This window comes from Dermacentor andersoni, chromosome 1 (assembly GCF_023375885.2).
Source record: "Dermacentor andersoni chromosome 1, qqDerAnde1_hic_scaffold, whole genome shotgun sequence".
In the NCBI taxonomy this organism is placed as follows: domain Eukaryota; kingdom Metazoa; phylum Arthropoda; class Arachnida; order Ixodida; family Ixodidae; genus Dermacentor; species Dermacentor andersoni.
Window position 1 is genome coordinate 309,792,927 of NC_092814.1, and position 21,068 is coordinate 309,813,994.

Consider the following 21,068-nt stretch of genomic DNA (forward strand, 5'->3'; position numbering starts at 1 on the left):
TTCAGTAAAAAGAGTGATACGTGTTTTTGGCTATCGATCACTTCTGGCGCTTGCAAGTCGTAAAAGCATGGCCTTTGAGATCAGCATTAGTTACTGCGAGGTAAACGTAACCATAATGATGGTAACCTTATATTAGAGATAATTATGTTGACTTGTGCACAAAATTGTCAGTTATAGACCACTTAATTGCAGATTGGTGCGTCTTTATGACGTGTCTTTGACTCCTAAGAGTGTTTGATGCAGCCAACTAAAGCATTGCCTTCAAGATTAATTTTGTCACGCTGAAGAGGGGCTGAAACTATTGAGTATACGGGTAATATATGGCTCCTAAGAAGAAAATTTAGAGTTGTGAACGAACTCAGAAATAACTACAATGTGTTTAATTTATGAGAATATTTTTGAACGTACTTTTTATTTTTTTGGTGGTATATTCTAAAAAATTCCAGTTTCGGTTTTATTTCAACGTATTCTCGGCAGTGAGAGGACGCTACGGGCGTTAAACCCACCGACGTTGTAATCGACTATGGAAGATTGGCCCCAAAACAACATAGGTTTTTACGTTACGTGCCGCGCACCTCATTCACCCGCATCTAAATCTCATTTCATCATCACTCAAAACGATCCAGCGCTGTCATTTTTCAAGCGCTGGAATGTGAACAGTACGTGTTGGTGCATTATTATCAGCATGGTCATCTTCGTAACAGGTAAAAACCACTCGTTTCGTCATCTGGTTTAATAGAGTCCGTCATTTTTGTTCAAATGGAGAGCAAGTGTTCGCAAAAAAATGAGATCCTCTGTCGAGTTTTCCCGTATCGCAATGCGCTACAAAAATTCCGACTTGTGGCTTCTCTGCGTGACTTTAATGCTTGCTGTGCTGCATGCTTTACAGGAAGTCCGAAGGCCTTGCCTGCATGGCAAGAAATGTTTAAGATAGAGAATAATCGCAAATTTTTAGCACAGTTCGCTGTAATATTTTCGACTCGCGTTACTATTCGAGCATGAAGTGAAGCAATGACCGCAAACAGCTGAGACGCGAGCCTGCACTTACTGAAGAGCTGTAGCCTACCTACTTAATTTTTTCGTGTTGGTAGGGCCGGTAAATCGTTCACTGCAGCGGTTGGTATTTTTCATCGCTCGTAATACCTTGTGGAATTGAGAGGCTCGACATGTGCACATTTAATTACATTAAAAATGACTGATTAGCGCTGGTTTTGTGGGACTCAAGTGGGCAAACGTTCCACTCTGTTTACCTCTGTGCTGGCTATCCGGATAGCCGACTTCAGGACATCATTGTTTGTTTCGTGCAGCCTTTTCGCTGTCTTTCCTCATCTACGTGTAACCGTACATTTCCTTGTTCAACTCGTGCTTGCAAACACTGCTTTTGTTCTATTTCTGTCACTTCCTTTTACTACATCCTGCATTCTGTATGTGTGTATCGCGGTACAAAAAGGCGCCTATCAAACCTTGACTTACGCTATTATTATTTTTTTCGGTTTGAGCATGGATACTTAGTTTGCAAGAAACATGACACGAGAAGTAGCATCCCATCACATATTTTCAATTTTCGACGAAGGTACGTAGAAAATTTACCTGAGTTCTTTGTTATTATTTTTTATGCATAATTATCCTCTGCCGTCCTTCCTAGCAACTGGCTAAAGGCACGTGTCCTATTCGTACCCCCCCCCCCAAAAAAAAAAGAAAAAGAAAAAAGGGCGACGCTACGCTTTTAACAAATTACCATCTATATCGCTAACGTTTTCTTGTTTGCAAGCCACTAGGACACATTATAGCCAAACAGATTAACAATTTCCTTACTGACAGAAATATTCTCTCTCACTTCCAGCATGGTTTTCGAAATTATTTTTCTACTGTTACCCAATTAACTACCTTCACTCACACGTTTGCAACTGTTCTTGACAGGTCGGGGGAATCGGCGCCATAATTTTGGATTTTAGGACAGCGTTTGACTTTGTTTTACACTCGCAGCTTGTCCAAAAAACTTCAACTGCTTAACCTACCAATTTACATAATTACTGCGTACATAACTAACCGCAAGCAGTTTGGTGAAATTGATAATTATTTTTCCGGGTAGCTTGTCTTACTTCGGTTGTCGCACAGAGCACCCACAATAACGGTATTAGGACCGTTACTATTCCTAATTTATATTAATGACATTGTTAACGTAAGTAATCCGTGGGTAGAAATGAGATTGTTTGCTGATGACTGTGTGCTGTTTAATAAAATAACTTACCATCAAGACCAAATAACACTTGATTCTGACCATTGTATCTTGGGGCAGTGAATGTAACAGGGAACTAAATGCTAACAAAACCGTCTTCATTAAAATAAATAAATAACAAACTGTCCGTTGCCTACCGCGTTCCTTCCGAGCCTCTCACAGAGGTTGCTTAATATAAGTATGTTGGCGTCACAATAGCAAAGAACTTATCCTGAAACTTGCGCGTTTCTAACCTATGTAAGTCGGCTTTCGAAAAGCCTTGCTTTCTGAGACATAAATCAAAACAGGCTCCCCCAGACACACTATTATTAGCTTATTACTCACTCATCCGATCTAAAGTGATATATGCATGCGCTGTATAGGATTCTTACATCGAAACTAACATCGACTCCTTGGAAATTATACAGTGTAAAGCGATAAGATTTATTCTTTTACAAACACCATTCAACTGACTTACCAACCAGCCTAATGCAGGCACATATCATTCAAACATTACCGTTACGAAGGAAAATTCAGGCTAAAACTTCTTTTCTCGTTATTAAATAATAATTATCACTCTCAGTCCACACTCTTAGCTGAAGCAACTTGTAGCGCGCCGAACAAAGCATCGACACCTTTGATATTTAACGCCTTATCTCACCATAACTAACCTTTTCAAATATCGTTTTTTTTTTCTCGCGTTCAGTAACAGACTGGGACAACTTACGCGCAACACATTTATGTAGCACTGTTAATATGGAGAAAATATGTTGCTAAATTAGTTATGGGTTTTCGTGGGTACCTTGTTTTTAGTTCTATAATGGTTTTGTGCATTTGCCGAATTATCTCTTCATTCACATCTTTATTTTCTTGACTGTGTCTTATCCTCTTTATCGAATTGTTCAAACTTACTGTCCTTTAGGTGTCGCGTTTGTTTTTTGTGTGTTTTTGTATGTAAATTATGCCCCTCCTGCTTGGGCCCTTACTGAGGGCCTGCAGTATATGATATAAATAAATAAAGAAATCGTCATCCCTTGTTCTGTATTATACAACGAGAAATTAAAATTGAGAGCCTCCTTGAAAGAGGTAAAAGAACCAGGTTGAAGTTTAGGAAACAATGAAAGCGATTCACACGTACTAAGTTTTCTTGCAGTTTACTTTCTTTCTTTTCTTTTTCTTTTTTTTTTTTTAAGTTCACCCTATATCGCAAGTCGTCAGACATGCATCATCAATACGTATTCTAGAATAATGAATTGTTGAGAAAGAGTATCCCACTTTCTTTTGCTGATTTTAAATCACGGGATGGCTGCGTATTAAAAAAATCTAAAGCAAATTATTGGCTAATTGTGCCAAGGCAAATCACGGGTTGTGATGAGAGATGCCGCACGGGGGGAACTCCGGATTTTCAATCATGTGGGGTTTTTCGATGTAGCGTGTAAATTCTAATACACGAGAGTTTGTGCATTTTCCCCATATGGAAATGTGGCAGCTCCTTACTGCTGCTGGTGACTTTAAAAGATGACGCTGAGTAAACCTGTGAGCTGAAGGTGTTCTCCTGCACACAAGGGTGAGTCGAGGAATAGACACGTATTCGGGGTGTCCCAGCTAAATTTAGCCGTAGTTAAAAAATATGCGAATGACACGTAGCTAGACAGAATCAAGGTAATGCTGTTTGCCGTCGCTTGGAGATACTCAAGCAAAATTTTTTTTTCATTTCGCCTAATTATGTAATTAGTCTTAATTAATTAATCATATTCTCAACTAGTATAATTAGGAGAAAAGTGTCAATGAGAAAATAGCAGAGCGACATGACAAAGACTCCCAATACAGCTTTCTGTTGATCAATACGTGCTACATAATAGTGTCTTTCCGATCTTGAGAGGAGCTCGCGAATGCCCGCAAAATTGCCGTGCGACTGTCCGCTCGAGGCACTTTGCGTGCATTCGCGGGCTTCTTTCGCACTAAAAACACTTTTATGTAGCACGTATTGAGCAAAACAAAGCTGTATCGGGAGTTTTTTTCACGTCGCTCTACAACGTTCTCATTGACACTTTTCATGTCATTATAATATTTGAGGAGTCGATTAAATAATTAAGACTAATTATCTATTTAGGCGGAATGAAAAAGATAGTTGGAATATTTACAGGCGACGGCAAACAGCATTAACTTGGTTCTGTCCAGCTACGTGGCACTCGCATATTTTTAAACTCTGTCCAAAGTTAGCTGGGACACCTTGTATAAAGGAGTAGGGACGAGCAAAGAAAATAAACGTAGCATTAAATAACGTGATACGGCAGGAGTGGTGACAGACAACTATAACGTGTATATAAAGACGAAGTATGATACGAAGGAATGCACGTAAAGCAAGAACAAGGCATTAGCCGCGCATTTTAGCGACACTGAAGCCACCGTATTTTGGGCAACGTGCGTATCGGAAAAAGTCGGTCCCCGATTTCGCTTTGTCAGGCACGGCATTGGCACCTCAAGAATGCAGTGAAGCAGGGCCATTTCCCCCGATGAGCGCAAAAACACAAGGTTTCATCGGCGAAACATTGCCTAGTGCACCTCTTTATGAACACCGTGTGCGTGCGTGTGTGTGGGTTTAAAGTGGAAGGGGTCGCAGGTGGGGGAGAGGGTGATGCTGTGCGCATGCGTGCGATTTCTCCCTGAGCTAGCTTTCACGTTTTGCACTGAAATTTGAGGTAAAAAAAGAAGTGTCGGCAAAAAAGCCTGTGGAATCCGTCGAGGCTTTAGACATTGTACGCCGGTTCTGTGGTCCCTATCACACCCTGTTACACCATCACCACCCCGCGTTGTCGTTGTCCTGTGCTCACTGTGAAAGTAAAATCACGAGTACAACAACTCTTACTGTGCACGCTTCCATGAAGTTTTATGGCATCCGTGAGCCTAAGCATATTTGGTTGTTGTTTCAGAGCCTTCTTTCTTTTTTTTCTTGTAATTCTTGCTCAAAGAGTGCATTTCGAACGAAGACTACCTTCCAATATGCCTAAATTTGATCAATTAATTTGAACAGGCGGCAGCAGGTTGCCACCGAGATCGACCTGCTCAGCGCCCCAACGGGGTTCCGTGGCGACACGTGGTAATGCCGGACGAGGAAGCTGTGGAAAAAGGAAGCTCAGTCGCGCCGGGAGCGCGCAGCTGCAGAAGGTCGCGGTACGGAAACGGAGGAGGGTTGCGGGGCGCGAGGGATCACAGGACAATGCAGTTGCGATGAAACGCCGATCTAACTCGTGGTGGTGCTCTAGTGATAGCACACCTCGGATGGCATTCGTCGCGCAAGGGGCAGAACAGCGGGCACAGCTCCCGAGATTTTTTTAAGTTCCCCAGTGAGGAGAGTGAGCAAAACGTGAACAAGGTGAAAACAGGCGCCAACGTTTTGACAAGTGGACTTGTCTTCTTCAAGGCGACGTATGCTTTCCTCGCCACAGTATATAGGAAAGCATGTGTCGCCTTGAAGAAGACAAGTCCACTTGTCGAAACGCTGGCTCCTGCTTTCACCTTGTTCTCGTTTTGCTCATCGTCTTGAATTTACATTTCCCGCCTTCCCCGTGTTTTCCCAGTGAAGAGAGTGTCGCACGTATGCGGGAGAGCATCGGAAGTGACAACGCGAACTCCTTGTACGCGCAGCTGCATGCCAAGCGTTGCAAAGCGTTAGAATAGATTTGCGCAGCACCGAACGCTGACGCTATACCTTCTTTCGTACGTGGTGCAAAAAAAAAAAAAAAAAGACGTTTTCTTTCTTTTTTTCTCTTACTTTTTTTTTTACGCGTAAAGAATGAAATGTCGTCATCATATATAAGCGCCGCCGTATCCAGCGCCGTTGTTTGTCCCCTCTTTACGTCCTGTCTATCGTGCTGTTCTTTCTGCCCTGGTCGCTGCCTCACTTTTCTATTCCTTTGTCTTCAAACAATCAGCACCGATGAACTTGCGCACGCAACACAAGTATCATGTTCACAGTGTGAATAGAACACGTAGAACGTATATATCGTGTGCTATAGGGGTAGTGTTGCGTGAACAAGGTGAATGCAGGAGCCTCCTGCATTCACCTTGTTCACGTTTTGCTCATCGTCTTGAATTTCCATCTCCCGCATTGCCCGTGTTTTCCCAGGGGTAGTGTTAGTCACACAATTGCTTATTCGTTCTGTTTTTAGCTGTAACGAGGTTGCCCTAATAATAATAATAATGATGATTATATTTATTGGCATCTCCCTTAAAACGGGTCGGGAAGAAATAGTCACCTAGCCTGCTTGATTTAATCAGGCTTTACTGTATTTATCGCTATCTAGGACTTTGCCTATCTGATCTCTATCCTACTCGCCGTGGTTTCTCAGTGGCTATAGTGTTGGGCTGCTGAGCACGAGGTCGCGGGATCGAATCCCAGCCACGGCGGCCGCATTTCGATGGGAGCGAAATGCGAAAACACCCGTGTACTTAGATTTAGGTGTACGTTAAAGAACCCCAGGTGTTCGAAATTTCCGGAGTCCTCCAGTACGGCGTGCATCATAGTCACAAAGTGTTTTTGGCACGTAAAACCTCATAACTTATTTTTAAAAATCTCGATCCCAGATTTCGTATTTGAAACCTCTCTCACTATATTGTACCATTATACCTACGCTTGCAATGACTCCGGTTCTATCCATCTCTTCCCTGCTATTTTTCCAACAATACTCTAACCGTCTCTTACTTATCTCGACTCCTGACCAGCTAATCCAGTTAATAGTTGTGGTAGAGTTACTGTATATGCTACCAACTGTAGCATATACAGAAACACTAAGTTGTGGCAGCCTCGCGCGCCCTCTGGTGGCTCTCCGCAGGTGCGGCGCCATCTATATGATCCCGACGAATGCCATGCGATACCCTTGAACCGTTCGTAGAGCACACTCTATCCGTCCGGCTCTTCAAGTAAAATGGCTGCCTTATTCAAACTTTGTGGTTCTCGGAATATGCCCAAGTCTGTCCGGTCAACCCAGCACGAGGAGAGACCGGACTGTTGTCGCACGATAATCTGCCCCGTCCCACACAGGTTCGGGGGTCCGCGGTTCTCCGGGACGCGGAGCGGCGGCTGCTGCAGCGGCGGCCGCCACCGGTGGAAGTCCGTCGTCGGCCGTGGTGGCAGCCACGGAGGAGCGACAGAACCTGACCTGCTACTCGTGCAACTCGCAGCTGGAAGGCGAGGGATGCCGCTTCCCGCACAACATGAGCCTCGCCATGAGGCGCACCTGCCCGCCGTCGCACCGATTTTGCACGGTTAGCACCGCGACCTTTTGCGCTAAGCTACGTAACGAGATATCAAGCGTTTGCTATTGAACGCCAACCTTTCCCTTTCGTTCTCTAATCTATTTCTCTCAGACGTTCTTTTTCGCCATCGTTCTTTTCTTCTGCATTCCTGAGTGCAGTGCTCGAAATGCAGAGGAGAGGCAGTATGCGCCCTTTCCATCCGCGCGCGGAACTGTCCAAAGAACATGTTTCCCGGCAATCCGATGAAGGTGTAAACGTGCATGCATGGCTGGTCAAGTATAGGTATTAGCCGATATCAGCCGCAGGCTGAAAACGTTAATGTGAGCCAGTGAAGAGGCCATATAACGGCTATGGTTGTAAAAAGGAAAAAAGTGCTGCCTCCTATATTAGCTCGGCCTCCTCCTTATAAAATGTGTGAAGGGATCAAACACATGAATAATAACTGCATTGCTTCACGAAAGATACCCGCCGTGGTTGCTCAGTGGCTCTGGTGTTGGGCATGCTAAGCATGAGGTCGCGGGATCGAATCCCGGTCACGGCGGCCACATTTCGGTGGGGGCGAAATGCGAAAACGCCCGTGTACTTAGATTTAGGGGCACGTTAAAGAACCTCAGGTGCTCAAAATTTCCGGAGTCCTCCACTACGGCGTGCCTCATAACCAGAAAGTGGTTTTGGCACATAAAACCCCATAATCTAATTTAATTTTTAATCACGAAAGATGCTGGAAACGAATTCTGGAACGCTACGCACTGTCAAGACAACTAAAATATGTATCTTTTCATAAAAGAATACACTCGTATGGCCCAAAAATTGTGCCCGAAGTAACTTATATCGATGCTTCCATGTTTTTCTCTATTTAATAAGTAAAGAAAATATCACACGAACTTTAGAAGTATATCAGTTCGAAAGCAGCAAAGCAGTGCATGCCACCAGTGGAGTAGCCAGAAATTTCGTTCGGGGGGAGAGGGGCTCACATTGAAGCTCGGCCTCCTCCTTATATAATTTGTCAAGGGATCAAATACATGAATAATAACTGCATTGCCATCACCAAAGGTGCTGCAAACGAATTCTTGAACGCTGTGCACTGTCAAGACAAGCAAAATATCCATTTTCTTTTTTTCAAAATTTTTGGGACATACGAGTTCATTCCTTCGTGCCCGAAAGAGCTTATATCGATGCTTCCATGTTTTTGTCTATTTAATAAGTAAAGAAAATATCACACGAATTTCAGAAGTATATCAGTTCGAAAGCAGCAAAGCAGTGCATGCCACCAGTGGAGTAGCCAGAAATTTCGTTCGGGGGGAGAGGGGCTCACATTGAAGCTCGGCCTACTCTTTATATAATTTGTCAAGGGATCAAATACATGAATAATAACTGCATTGCCATCACGAAAGGTGCTGCAAACGAATTCTTGAACGCTGTGCACTGTCAAGACAAGCAAAATATGCATTTTTTTTTTTTTCAAAATTTTTGGGACATACGAGTTCATTCTTTCGTGCCCGAAAGAACTTATATCAATGCTTCCATGTTTTTGTCTATTTAATAAGTAAAGAAAATATCACACGAACTTTAGAAGTATATCAGTTCGAAAGCAGCAAAGCAGTGCATGCCACCAGTGGAGTAGCCAGAAATTTCGTTCGGGGGGAGAGGGGCTCACATTGAAGCTCGGCCTACTCTTTATATAATTTGTCAAGGGATCAAATACATGAATAATAACTGCATTGCCATCACCAAAGGTGCTGCAAACGAATTCTTGAACGCTGTGCACTGTTAAGGCAAGCAAGATATCCATTTCCTTTTTTTCAAAATTTTTGGGACATACGAGTTCATTCCTTCGTGCCCGAAAGAACTTATATCAATGCTTCCATCTTTTTTGTCTATTTAATAAGTAAAGAAAATATCACACGAACTTTAGAACTATATCAGTTCGAAAGCAGCAAAGCAGTGCATGCCACCAGTGGAGTAGCCAGAAATTTCGTTCGGGGGGAGAGGGGCTCACATTGAAGCTCGGCCTACTCTTTATATAATTTGTCAAGGGATCAAATACATGAATAATAACTGCATTGCCATCACGAAAGGTGCTGCAAACGAATTCTTGAACGCTGTGCACTGTCAAGACAAGCAAAATATGCATTTTTTTTTTTCAAAATTTTTGGGACATACGAGTTCATTCTTTCGTGCCCGAAAGAACTTATATCAATGCTTCCATGTTTTTGTCTATTTAATAAGTAAAGAAAATATCACACGAAATTTAGAACTATATCAGTTCGAAACCAGCAAAGCAGTGCATGCAGCTGATATGAAAAATTTATTGTGCGTGATATGAAGGCGTTGGGGAAAAATATTTCAATGAAACTTTGTCAGTCAAGAACCTTGTTTACATTTTGTACATACACAACAGCCAGGGAAAAATCTTAATGACGCTGTCCTTTGTTCCAATGTATTGCTCAGGAGCAGCTGTCACCGGTCGTGTATTGTGAGCAATTGCACCGAAATTATAGTCGTAACAGAGAGCACATATAAAAAGCAGAAGTTCAGCAAACTATACGAGGGCGAGCCAAATGAAAGTGAGCCAATGTGAATATATGACAAACGGGGTACTTTGTTTAAAAGTAGTCTCCACGAGCATTTAGACATTTGTCCCACTGACTAAAGAGCCGCGTAATTCCCGTCTTATAAATTTCCTTGGGTTATTGCTTCCGAAAGTGTGTAACTGACTCTTTCACGTCATCGTCCGACACGAATCTGGTTCTCTTGAGCTGTTTCTTCAATTGCCCCAAAATGAGGAAGTCGCAAGACGACAGGTCTGGGCTGTATGGCGAATGTTGTAGCGTTTCTTGCTTGAACTTTGCCAGTTTTGTGTTGATCACATCAGCGACGTGGAAACGCGTGAATCGTCGTCGAGCAAGATGACCCCATTCGTCAATTTTCCATGTCGTTCGTTCTTGATTGCAACACCCAGCCGATCCGGCGTTTCACAATATCGGAAATGATTAATAGTCTCTCCAGGTTTAGCAAATTCTATCAGAGATGGCCCCTGACAATTGAAAAAAATTAAACAACACCTTTCCGGCGGAAGTGACGGCCTTTGCTTTCTTTGGGGGTGGTGAACTCGAGTGTTTCCACTGTAAGCTTTGCCGTCGTGTTTCAGGCTCGTAGTATTGGCGCCATGATTCGTCCCCGGTCGCAATTGCAGACAAGAAGTTGTCACCCTTATTGTGAAACCGGATCAGATGAGTCAAAGCAGCGCCGAACGTCTCCGTCTTCTGGCGGTGGTTAAAAATCTTGGGCATCCATTGCGCACACAAGAGCCGATGACCGAGATGTTCATGAATTATGGTGTGAACCGAACCGCGACTGATGTTCACACGCTCTGCCAGTTCATCGATGTTTATCCTCCGTTCTTGTCTCATAAGCTCATGAACTTTTGCTTTTTTGTTGAGGGTGATTGCACGATGGCTTTGGCCCGGTCTTGGATCGTCTTTGCAACTTTCACGTCCTTTTTCAACCGTTTGCTCCAATGCTTCACAGTGGCCAATCAAATGCAATGCTCACCATATACGGCAGCCATACGGCGACTGATTTCTTTTTAGGAAGACCTTCAGCTGTCAAAAACCTCACGCCACCACGCCGTTCAACTTTTGGAGTGTCCATTATGTTACGCAACCATGTTCAACCCAGTGTATGAGAGCATTCAAGAACCTTTATCCTCACACCTGCGTGTCACTTTTGTAAGTGAGAGATGCCTGTGTACTAAGCGCATATGCTTCGCAGATAATGAACAGAACCATTATTGCGCGGGGTTGGTTGGCTCACTTTCATTTGACTCGCCCTCGTATATTAGAAATGCGAAGATACAATGGAATATACAAATGCGAAGATACAGCTTGATAAACGGCAAAATAAAAGTGTTACTGGAAACAAAGTTCACTACACGCATACACAAAACCTCGCAATAAGATATTTAAATATCCTTAGAAATATCCAATAAATCTACGTATCAAAGAAAAAGTCGCGGTATATAATGCGTAAAACAAGGCAAATAAACATGTTGCACAATCGCAGATTCACACATCACAGAATCCTAAGGCCCGCCCCTCCTCCCTCCACTCCCCCCGATGTATCGCGCGCGACGGAAGGCAGCGCTTCCTGCCCACTTTTCTCCCTTGCGCACACAAGACTGAGGCACCATCGTCGCGCCTGAAGTATCCATATAATTGCTGTCGCAATAATATGATAAGAATATCCGGCAACTGAAGCGTCCCGTGGCCTATTATTTTCCGCAAAAGAAGTAACAAAATCGTACTTTCACCATGCGACAATTCGCTGCGCCGCAACAATGTCCTTCTTCTTTTTTTTTTTTTTTTGTAGGATGGGGTCACCGAAATGAAGAAACGCAAAGGAAAGTATGTTGGCTGTAATCGAATGCCTACTTTGGGCACCTAATATGGCTACCGAAGGAATATCGAAGAAAACGTGAGACGCTTGGTCCACAGAGAACCATACGCATACTGCTCGGTATCCTACACCGGCGAGACAAGACTTTCCGGGGAGGTTGCGTTCAAGCGAAAGCGTTGCGATACGTCGAGTCTCCACAGTGATGGCGGCGAGCGACCATTGTTTCTTTTTCTCGTCTGCTAGACAGAAGGCGTCCAAAACACTGCCAGGCGAAAATCCACTCGGCCAGAGAAAAACGAACGCGCACCGAAGTGCGCCGCGTGATGGTCGGGGCAACACGAGAAAAATGCATGCGCTCTTGTTGGCTCTGGCAGCGCACGAGTAGCGAGAACAAGAAAACTGAAGAGGCTCAATGTGCCCTCGCGAATAAAAGTCAAAGTATGAAAATAAATAAGAACGTAGTTACCCCTGCTGACTTTAGTGCCTTCACATGGATACTTTGGGGCAGGTGGAAAGAAATGTTAATATGCTTTTCTGTGACATGACGGCATAAATGAACCGCCACAACGCTTCGTCTCATCGGACCTCGCTGCGTGCTTTGTCAACTTGTCTTATAGTGTGTTGATCTGGCTTGTCTCGTTGTATGTTCCGATGCTGGACTTTAGAGAAGTCAACGCGCCTTTGGCTTCAAATGTTCATAACAACATTAAACCCACAATGTTCCGGAATTGAAAATCTAAAGCACGACTTTGGAATTGTCAATGCACCTTTCGTATCAAAAGTTTGAGAACATTATAGCCATAAAGTTTCGGAATTGCAATCCATGTGCTCCGTAGATTCCGCGGCCTCCGCGAGATGCCGCGACGAGCCCGCTCGTCATCAAAGCGCCCTTGTAACTTTGTGCTCGGACGGGGCTACTTGCGTTATGCGACTCCCGCTGCATGGGCGTTGCAGCTAAATCCAGCCCGAGTTCGTAATGTACGCAATGAGATGTCTTTTCGAGCGTGAAAATGACATTCTAGACAATATCCAGAATGATTTCCGGCACCGGGGGTTGTTTTGGTCGGCGGTGCATGACAGCACGAAAAAATTTCGCTTATGGGGCTTCAGCCCCCCCCCTCCCCCCGAAACTTTTGTCGGGGGGGGGGGGGGGGGGGCGTAGCCCCCTGGCTACGCCCTTGCCTGTCCTGTATGTCCATTTCTACGTGTTGTGTCTTATTATTGCGCTAATATGTTGCAAACAGACAAGCGCTTTCACCCTCTCCTTCCGAACGCGCTGCGTCCGTTCCTCGCGCCGTTATTTTCTGATGCATGTGCCTAACAGCCGTACTTGGCGTCACGTTAAAGATACGCTCAAATTTTCTGTTACAGTTACATAGAGCTGGCATCATCCAATCAGGGAATAAGTGTCGCACGGTTAAAACACGTTGTTGGGCTAGTTGGTGCATTGTATCTAAGAAAAAAAAAATACAGCCAAAAAAAGACGCACACAGGAAACCTACAGAAAGACAGGAAAGAACCAGCCTCTTTCCTGTCTTCTTGCATGTTTCTTGTGTGCGTCTTTCATTGGCTGTTTTTTTCTTCTTCTTAAGTACAATGTCACACGGTTGTTCGACGGTAAATGAGCGGCTGGAGATCGGCTGGCGCCATAGTTATTGTATTGTGAATGACTATATAGCGCCGAGGCGCAGGCCAATACAGCAACATTTCTTAAAAGCGCGAACGACTTACTGGGTCAGCCTTCTTTTCGCCCCTGGTTGCAAAATACTGCCAGCACGGAGCGCCTCTTGCGATGCACGTGCTATCCTTCATTCGTAGCGAAAGAACTCAGCAAAAGGACGGCGCTCGTGCCGGTGAGAAAATAAAACACGCACGATTGAATTTTAAGTGTCGCTACGGTGGAGCAATTGCCGGCAGCAATTGCCGGCAGCAACTGCAAGGCTAATCCCACCAGTAGCCTACAACAACTCAACTCAACAACAACTCAACTAGCAAGACCCCATCATCCCGTTATTTCCTGGTATTATTTTCCGGCCAAGATGATCGCGGCTCACCGGATGCCGTGGGCGCGAAAAAAAATAAAGCATCCGATTGTGCAGTATATATCGTTTCAATCAATTCACACGGCATCACTTTTCGTCAAAACCACCGAGCTTCGCAATATAAAAAAAATTACTCGAGGAAAATCTGGCATGCTAGTGGCTACGGGAGTTGCCAGCACGGTGGTTCAGCCAGCACGGGAATGGTGCGTCAAGGTCCAGGAGTAGCCCCATAAACTTGGTCGTTCTGGCTACAAACGATCTTGTGAATTTCAAATGAATCGCACTCAACGAAGCGTCGGGTTATAAGTGCAACAGTTCGCAATGACTACGCGTGTGCGCAGGGCCTTATTGTCTTCGCGCGTTTAGACAAAAAAAAAAATGTGATTTCTTGAAAATTTACGCCAATAAACAGCAGGTTAAGGGTTATAAATGAGGCCGAGCATAAGCACGAGGATTAAAAGACGACAAAAAAAAAAATCACGCACTATTACCACATCAATTACACGGTATAGCTGAACGAGGGCGGCATCAGAGTCGCCTACGTAGTAAGCGTAGTGCTATAAACTCCGCGTCCAGCCGTCTCGCGAAGGACGGGCTGTCACGCCGCAACCGCGCAGGTGACCCGCGTGGACTACAGCGTGGACCCGGGCGGCGCCATGCGGCCCTTCTCGATCGAGCGCAACTGCAGCGAGCACTGCACCACCGAGTGCGTGGCGGTGGGCGAGCGGCTGCGGCTCTACCTGTGCCACTCGTGCTGCGCCGAGAGCCTCTGCAACACGGGCAACGAGGCGCGCGCCCTGCTCGAGGAAGGGGGCCGGGCGCTGCTCGCCTCGCGTCGGCTCACCGTGCCCCTGCTCGCCCTGCTGGTGGCCGCGTGCCTGTGAGCGGAACGGCGGCCCTCGGCCCGAGACGTTTCCCGAATGGAAGCCACGGTTGAACTCGTTGAGAGACGAGCACAAATCTCACATACGATCATCGTTCGAGTCGTGAGAAGTAGTGCGTCCCGTCTTTTCTTTTCTTTTCTTTTTTTTTTCTTGCTTTGAGTTGTGAAGAAGCAGCACCGTACGCTACCCCGGACTCTTGTCGGGTGTGCTACGTGTTTCCGTTTTTTCTTGCGGTTTATTCCACTACGATTCCATTCCGACTTGCCTGACTGGCTGTTGTTATAGAGACCCACGTAGTTTGTCTCTTGGCTGGTTGGTCTGAATGTGAATTACAGTTGCGCTGCGCAAGCTTGGACGAATCAACCCTATAGAGGAGCACTTGGTATTTCGCGCCGGACGGCGTCGCATGCTGTCGCATACGACTTGAAGCAGCGCGAAGGGACGAGGGCATGAACAAGAAAAACAACCACGACGGGACGAGCGGTGACTGCCAAATGAAGTTTATTCGAGAAAGCACCAGTCATTTGTAATCTGTCGAGAACAAGAACCATCGAGATCGACAGGCATGCACATATAGGGACACTACAAGTGCACGTGTTTATCCAGTTGCGTTCGTTGTGTTCGACCAAGTTCCTGCAGTGCAAATCTAATTCGCGTCGTTTGTGTTGCGTTTGTGCCGCGTTCGAGAGACAGCACTTGACGCTTCACGAATCGAGCTGTTCACCGTGGAGGAGTTCAGTGAGAGTTGTTGATCACGTTTGGAAGCATGGGCGTACTTAACGCCCCTCCCTGTACGCGGGTCTCGATAAGTGATACGACGACAGCGTTCTCCATCTGAGGGCGAGGCGCTCGTTCTCGAGAAGGTGCTGATACGTTCAGCGAAAGGAGCAGGTAAATGTACAGCGGAGTAAGCTTTGGGCATGCGCCTTAAATCTGGCTGGATCCAAGTATTGAAAATAAATTCTATTTAGAGAGCAGCGAGGTCACAACTTCCGGCGCACACTCCCACAGTGTTTTCTCTCGCTATGGTAGATCATCAGCAGCTCTCGCATATAGCGCACCTTCTCTTCTTGGGCGTATTTCTTATATATAGTGCCGCTGTAGCAGTGCCGTCCTGGACGAGTACGCACCATGAGCTCCAAGCTTACAGCGAATTAAAAGAAAACGCCGCGGCTGCGAGCCAAGCGAGGAAGTAGCTGCACTTGGAGTACGGTTGACGCGCCGGGAACTAGAGTCCTCCCGTATACTTTTTCCCTACCTTGAGGAATGTACCGCGAGGCCCGTGGTCTTGCGAGTTTATAATGAAACTCTGCGAAAGGCGCGTGGCAGGAGCGGGTGAGTGAGTCACGTGAGGCCGCGAATTTTGGCGCCGTAGCCCTTCCTGGGATCATCCTTTTACAGAGCCGCAACTTTACAAAGCCGCTCGGTGATCTGCCGGCGCCCGCGGAACCAGGTTGCCGCGGTCTCGCAGTGTGACGCACAGTGGAATGGGACGTGACTCACAGCTCCACTTCGTGGGCCATTGCGGATTCTCTCTTTAAGAAAGTGGCGCAGCTACTACGGAGCTCCCTGAAGGGGGCCAACTGAATTCGTAAAGCTTTTCTTTCAAAGGAACGCTTTCGCCCTTTGTCGGTATAGCCTTTCCTATAGGAATAATATGTGTTTGCTATCGTAATTGGGCGCCGCTCGTTCTCCATAAACCCTTCTCTTTCTATACTCCATCTCAGCAGTTCCATGCAGTTAAGCGGAAGCTATATGGGTTGCGCCAGCTGTGTCAGAAAATAAAACCGGAACAAAGACTCCTCCATTGTCAGCTTCCGCGGTCGGCCTCCGCGAGACACCGGCTGAATGGAAGCTTCACGAAAGAATCAGTGGTGCACGGCGGGCGAGCCCTCTTCTTCCCTTAATTCTGTTGAACACACAACACTCTCTGGTTTCTGATTGGCTGGCACGAACTTCGTCTTCGCCGCACTGCACGGAGTTGGCGAGATGGAGGACAGGGCATGCGAAGTGTTTTTGTGAATACGGGCCCCAGAACCTAGTCGAACGTCAGTGTTGTGACATAGTTATTCGATTAACTGTTTTATATATGCTACCGTTATACTGTTGTAAGAGATGTCTTTCTCGATAAGTAGGTTGACTGTTAGGCGGCCACTGGCCTTCGCGCAACGCGACATTGATTGTTAGTTTTCTTGTTGTTCTTTTTCTTGAGCTGGACACATATAGATAAGAATGGCCTGTAGCAGATAGCAGGCACAGTTGGACCACTACAGCTGGACTGTACCGTATAGATAGGCGGACATATCTCGCTGAAGGAAGCAGAATGGTCAGTTGGATAGGTAACAAAATTTTCTTTAAACAGCTTTCTGGAAACTGAGTTTACGGGATGTGTTTACTTTGCAGGGGTAGAAGGCTGTTATTTTCTTTTATTTTTCAAAAGCCATTCCAATTTGTGGAAGTTTTCCAGCACAATTGTGCGTCAGGCTATCGGGTGTTGAAATGGCGACTCAAAACGTCGATTGAAGTGCTGTGGAAGATAAAAACAGCCGCACCATCAGTGCTTCGGCTCCTATTTTCCCATAACACTTAGGGATAATTTCGACTCATTGTGTTGTACGTGTCGCTCGAACAACCCATATTTTCATTTCAGCAAGCGTGGCTCTTATACAATGCATATTTCGAAGAGTGGTCTTCCGAATTGTTTCTTTTTTTTTTTTTGCTTATTCTTTTTGTTTTCTTCTTATAGTAACAAGGGGCCATTTAGGAGTTTGCTTGACATACATGCGTATACAATACTGCATCAGTAAGAAAACTTTGCTATATTTGGCGCCTTCGCCACGACAAAGCAGTTGTCCGGCAGAACCTGTAAAAGCTCTGCTTCAATATATAACAGTGTTCGCTGCAAAGCCCTGCACCATGCCGATTCCTCAAAGGCCACAGTTTTGAAGAAAATGTTAAACAAAATTCGAAATGGGTCGAGTGATATAACGCGGAATGATCGATAGGTAATTATTCCTAATGACAACCGGCTTTATGAGTCATGTCAGCTAGCTTGATACGCGATTATGAGGCGCGTCGCGGAGACATTGCCTAAATAAAATTGACGTTCCATTTGACTCAATTGATATTCTAAGTGAAATTGAGTTATTGAAATCAAGGGTTAATCATATCTTGAAGAACGATGGCGCCAGTGGCGTTTACAGAATGGAGCGGCTTAGGGAGTGTATGACAAGGTTCGTATCTGCACTATAAGGATGCATCCGAAACTCGGTATAATGACGGCACATAATTCGTAAAACTTTGCCATTCTGCTTCTTGACGCTTGTTCTTTGTCGTGCAGGTTGTTATACGTCCGCTTCTCCGCATAACACAGCTGCAAAGACAAAAATGACGATATTTGCTTTCATGCGGCGCATTAAAAAAATGATCAAATTAAACAAACAAACGAACAAAAGAGCTGTACGTTTGACAGTTCGCGTATACATTATTACATCGTGTATGCTTCTAGCAACGCTACTGCGTTGAGGTGTTTGACTGTGTGAAGACTGGAAGGCCGACGGTTGCAGTTCCTGAGAGGATGTTATAAATTCATGATGATAACATCAAAAAAAGTTTTCAGAACGCAAGGAATTTGTCCGTAGGTTTCGCTTACGGTACGGCAAAAATCACACGTGGCAATCAACAATTGAATACGATTAATTGATAACGAGTGTCGTCTCATGGTCCCTCAAATCAGCAGTTCTTGTGCCAAAGTTTGTATTGAACGTCTCGCGTGCCAGCTTTAATAGACATCGGGACAAACTTGTTGCAGCGCGGTTTAGCCGATGCCTCAAGGCGGGGCCTGTCTATACTTCCGCCTGTGTGTTTCGTTCTTTGGTTTATTTTAGATTTTGCAGCGAGTGCAAGCCGGCGCTGGAACTCACGGGCTTGGAGCTACGTGTCTGGAGCCTTTTCAATCATTGTCATTCCCGTAAACATTGTTAAAAAAATAAATAAGTGTTTCAGAAATGCTGCATGACATGTTGTCAATTGTCCCACTTTCGATTCACTTTCTGCATGGGAAGAACGTTCTACTCTAACTGAAGGGAAAGGTGACTCGCAAAATATCAATACCGAATCAATTTTCATTCTTACAATATAAGTGCAAGGGTGCATGCTGTGCGAACAGCGTTACAATCAGTTCATAGTTCTCTGTGGAATCGCTCTATACAAGTCTGAGGTAGAGGACCAAATGCCGAAGAGAAATATCTATGCTAATATAGCACGATTCCGGTTTTCGGAGCGGCTTATATCAGAGGACAGAAATTCCACAACTAATTAGAATGATCAGACAAAAATTTAACAAAAATCAACAATTTTCTTTTTTTATTTATTTGAATGGTTAGAGTACACAGTTATGGAGCATGCCTAAGGCATGTAACTCTCGAAGGAGATTGCATATTGGTAAAGACTTTAACGGCACGATTTTACGCAAGTATTTATCCGCCACCAAAACTTGCGATCCATCATGTTCGTTTTAAGAAATCGCGTGTCTACCATATATAGCGGGAACGATATGCTAGCGCGTGTCGCCATTGCCGCAAGTCAAAGCTGGCAGCGGCAGCTTGGCAGCCAGCAAATCAGCTTATCAGCCAGCAAATCGCAACAGCTTCGTCCGAGTACCTTCTCCTAGGAACGCGCCGTCGTGTCGGGGCACGATACCTACACACTTGCACGCTACCTGTTGACCCAGCAAGGGGGAGGGGTAGGGGGGGGGGATAGGGGGCTTATGTGGCTGTCCTCGTGTATAGCCATCATCACCGTTTTTCTTCCTCCATATCCCTCCCTTCTGCCCCCATTTCTTCCCCACTGGTGAGTGACCTGGACCGTTCCGCCAACACCGATTCCGCCCGAGCCCCATGCTATGGTGACTCCTCCTGCAGCCACGTTCAGGGAATTTCCACACCAACAAAGCGCCGCATGACAACGTGGTACCTATACTCCTGTGGCTCCGACACCGAGCCGTTCGCAAATAAAGTTGATCTCTTTCGTGACGCGGTGTATATGGAGGTTGTCACTGAATGCGGCTTCACTGCGTCGCTAATTACCTAAAGTTCTGCACTCTAGAAGCACCTGACCTAATTTCTTTTCAAGACACTGTTATGAAGGTAAGCCGCTCCAACCGAATCCGTCTGTACTCGGCAGTTATGTATGTTCATGATGCGGCAGATGTACCAGCTTGTAGGTGTGGTGATTAAGAAAGAGGTAAGCTGAACGTTTAACCTGGTATTTATTTATTTATTTATTTATTTATTTATTTATTTATTTATTTATCTATCAATACTGTAAACCTTGAAAGGCTCATACAGGAGGGTATACACAAACAGTACAGGCGTAGCGTTTTGTCATATAGAGCATGCATCAAGCTTAGAAGGAAAAGGCAATGGCTACAATCGACACGCCATGGAAGTAAAAGCTAAATACAAGGACAAAAAAACAAAATACACAATGGGTCCGCTATGTAAAGTGCAAGAAGCAGTTATAACAGAATAGAAATGCGCAATGTATGTGCCGTGTAATGTACTAACAGTATCGAATACAATGAATATTAACATGTGCATCCAATGAACAAACGCGCGCAAAAACCGAGCGCAAAAAGGCACGATAGAACATACGCGTACACCGGCGCGTGTGCAAGAAGTTGCGGCATGGAAATGCGCCAATGATAAGTTTTTGATCAACGCTTAGCCAAGACGCCAGCAATGCGTTCGCTCTTCTCCTAATGATTTGAGGGGCAGCTCGAATGCCGAGACGAACTAATGCACAGATTGTGAAGGAACAACGTCACTTGGAAGGGAATTCCAGCGCTCTACTGTTGAAGGAAAAAAATAGTATTTTAGTGTGTTAGAACGCGAAAGAAAAATGGTCTAATACACTTAGCAGGGTTAGTTCTACTGGAGTGACGTCTGGGGGGCACCAAGTAGTTGGATTTTGTTAAATTTATGAGGTCATGGTAAGGAAGATAAAGAAACTTCAAACAGGCCAACTTTCTCCAACCAGATATGTCGTGCAATTGGCGCCTTATAGAGAACGCACCATCCGTTCTGAACGCCTCTCCTACGCATTTCACACCTAATGCTGAAGCCGTATTCTCACCAAACAACTTTTGGGAGTGGTACTTTTACGTGACGTAGCGACCGACGCGACGCATCGCAGTAGCGGTGGTTACTCTGCCCACTGAATTATAGCCATCAGTGGCCGCTGAAAGTGATCAGTCGAGAATACAGC

The 21,068-nt window shown here is 45.2% G+C and overlaps 1 protein-coding gene across 1 annotated transcript; it reads left to right on the forward strand.

Annotated features, from left to right (window-relative positions):
* Positions 1-488: 488 nt before the first annotated feature.
* On the forward strand, positions 489-18,814 carry LOC126548172 (uncharacterized). The gene is made up of 3 exons (XM_050196302.3): positions 489-704; positions 7,263-7,486; positions 14,535-18,814. The coding sequence occupies exons 1-3, from the start codon at positions 524-526 to the stop codon at positions 14,799-14,801; spliced, it is 672 nt and encodes a 223-aa protein (XP_050052259.1). The 5' UTR covers positions 489-523; the 3' UTR covers positions 14,802-18,814.
* Positions 18,815-21,068: the final 2,254 nt, after the last annotated feature.

Coding starts and splice junctions, on each gene's coding strand:
- LOC126548172 (XM_050196302.3), top strand. CDS start 524: ATGGAAGATTGGCCCCAAAACAACATAGGTTTTTACGTTACGTGCCGC. Junction 705..7,262: donor CATGGTCATCTTCGTAACAG/GTAAAAACCACT, acceptor CGTCCCACACAG/GTTCGGGGGTCCGCGGTTCT. Junction 7,487..14,534: donor CGTCGCACCGATTTTGCACG/GTTAGCACCGCG, acceptor GCAACCGCGCAG/GTGACCCGCGTGGACTACAG.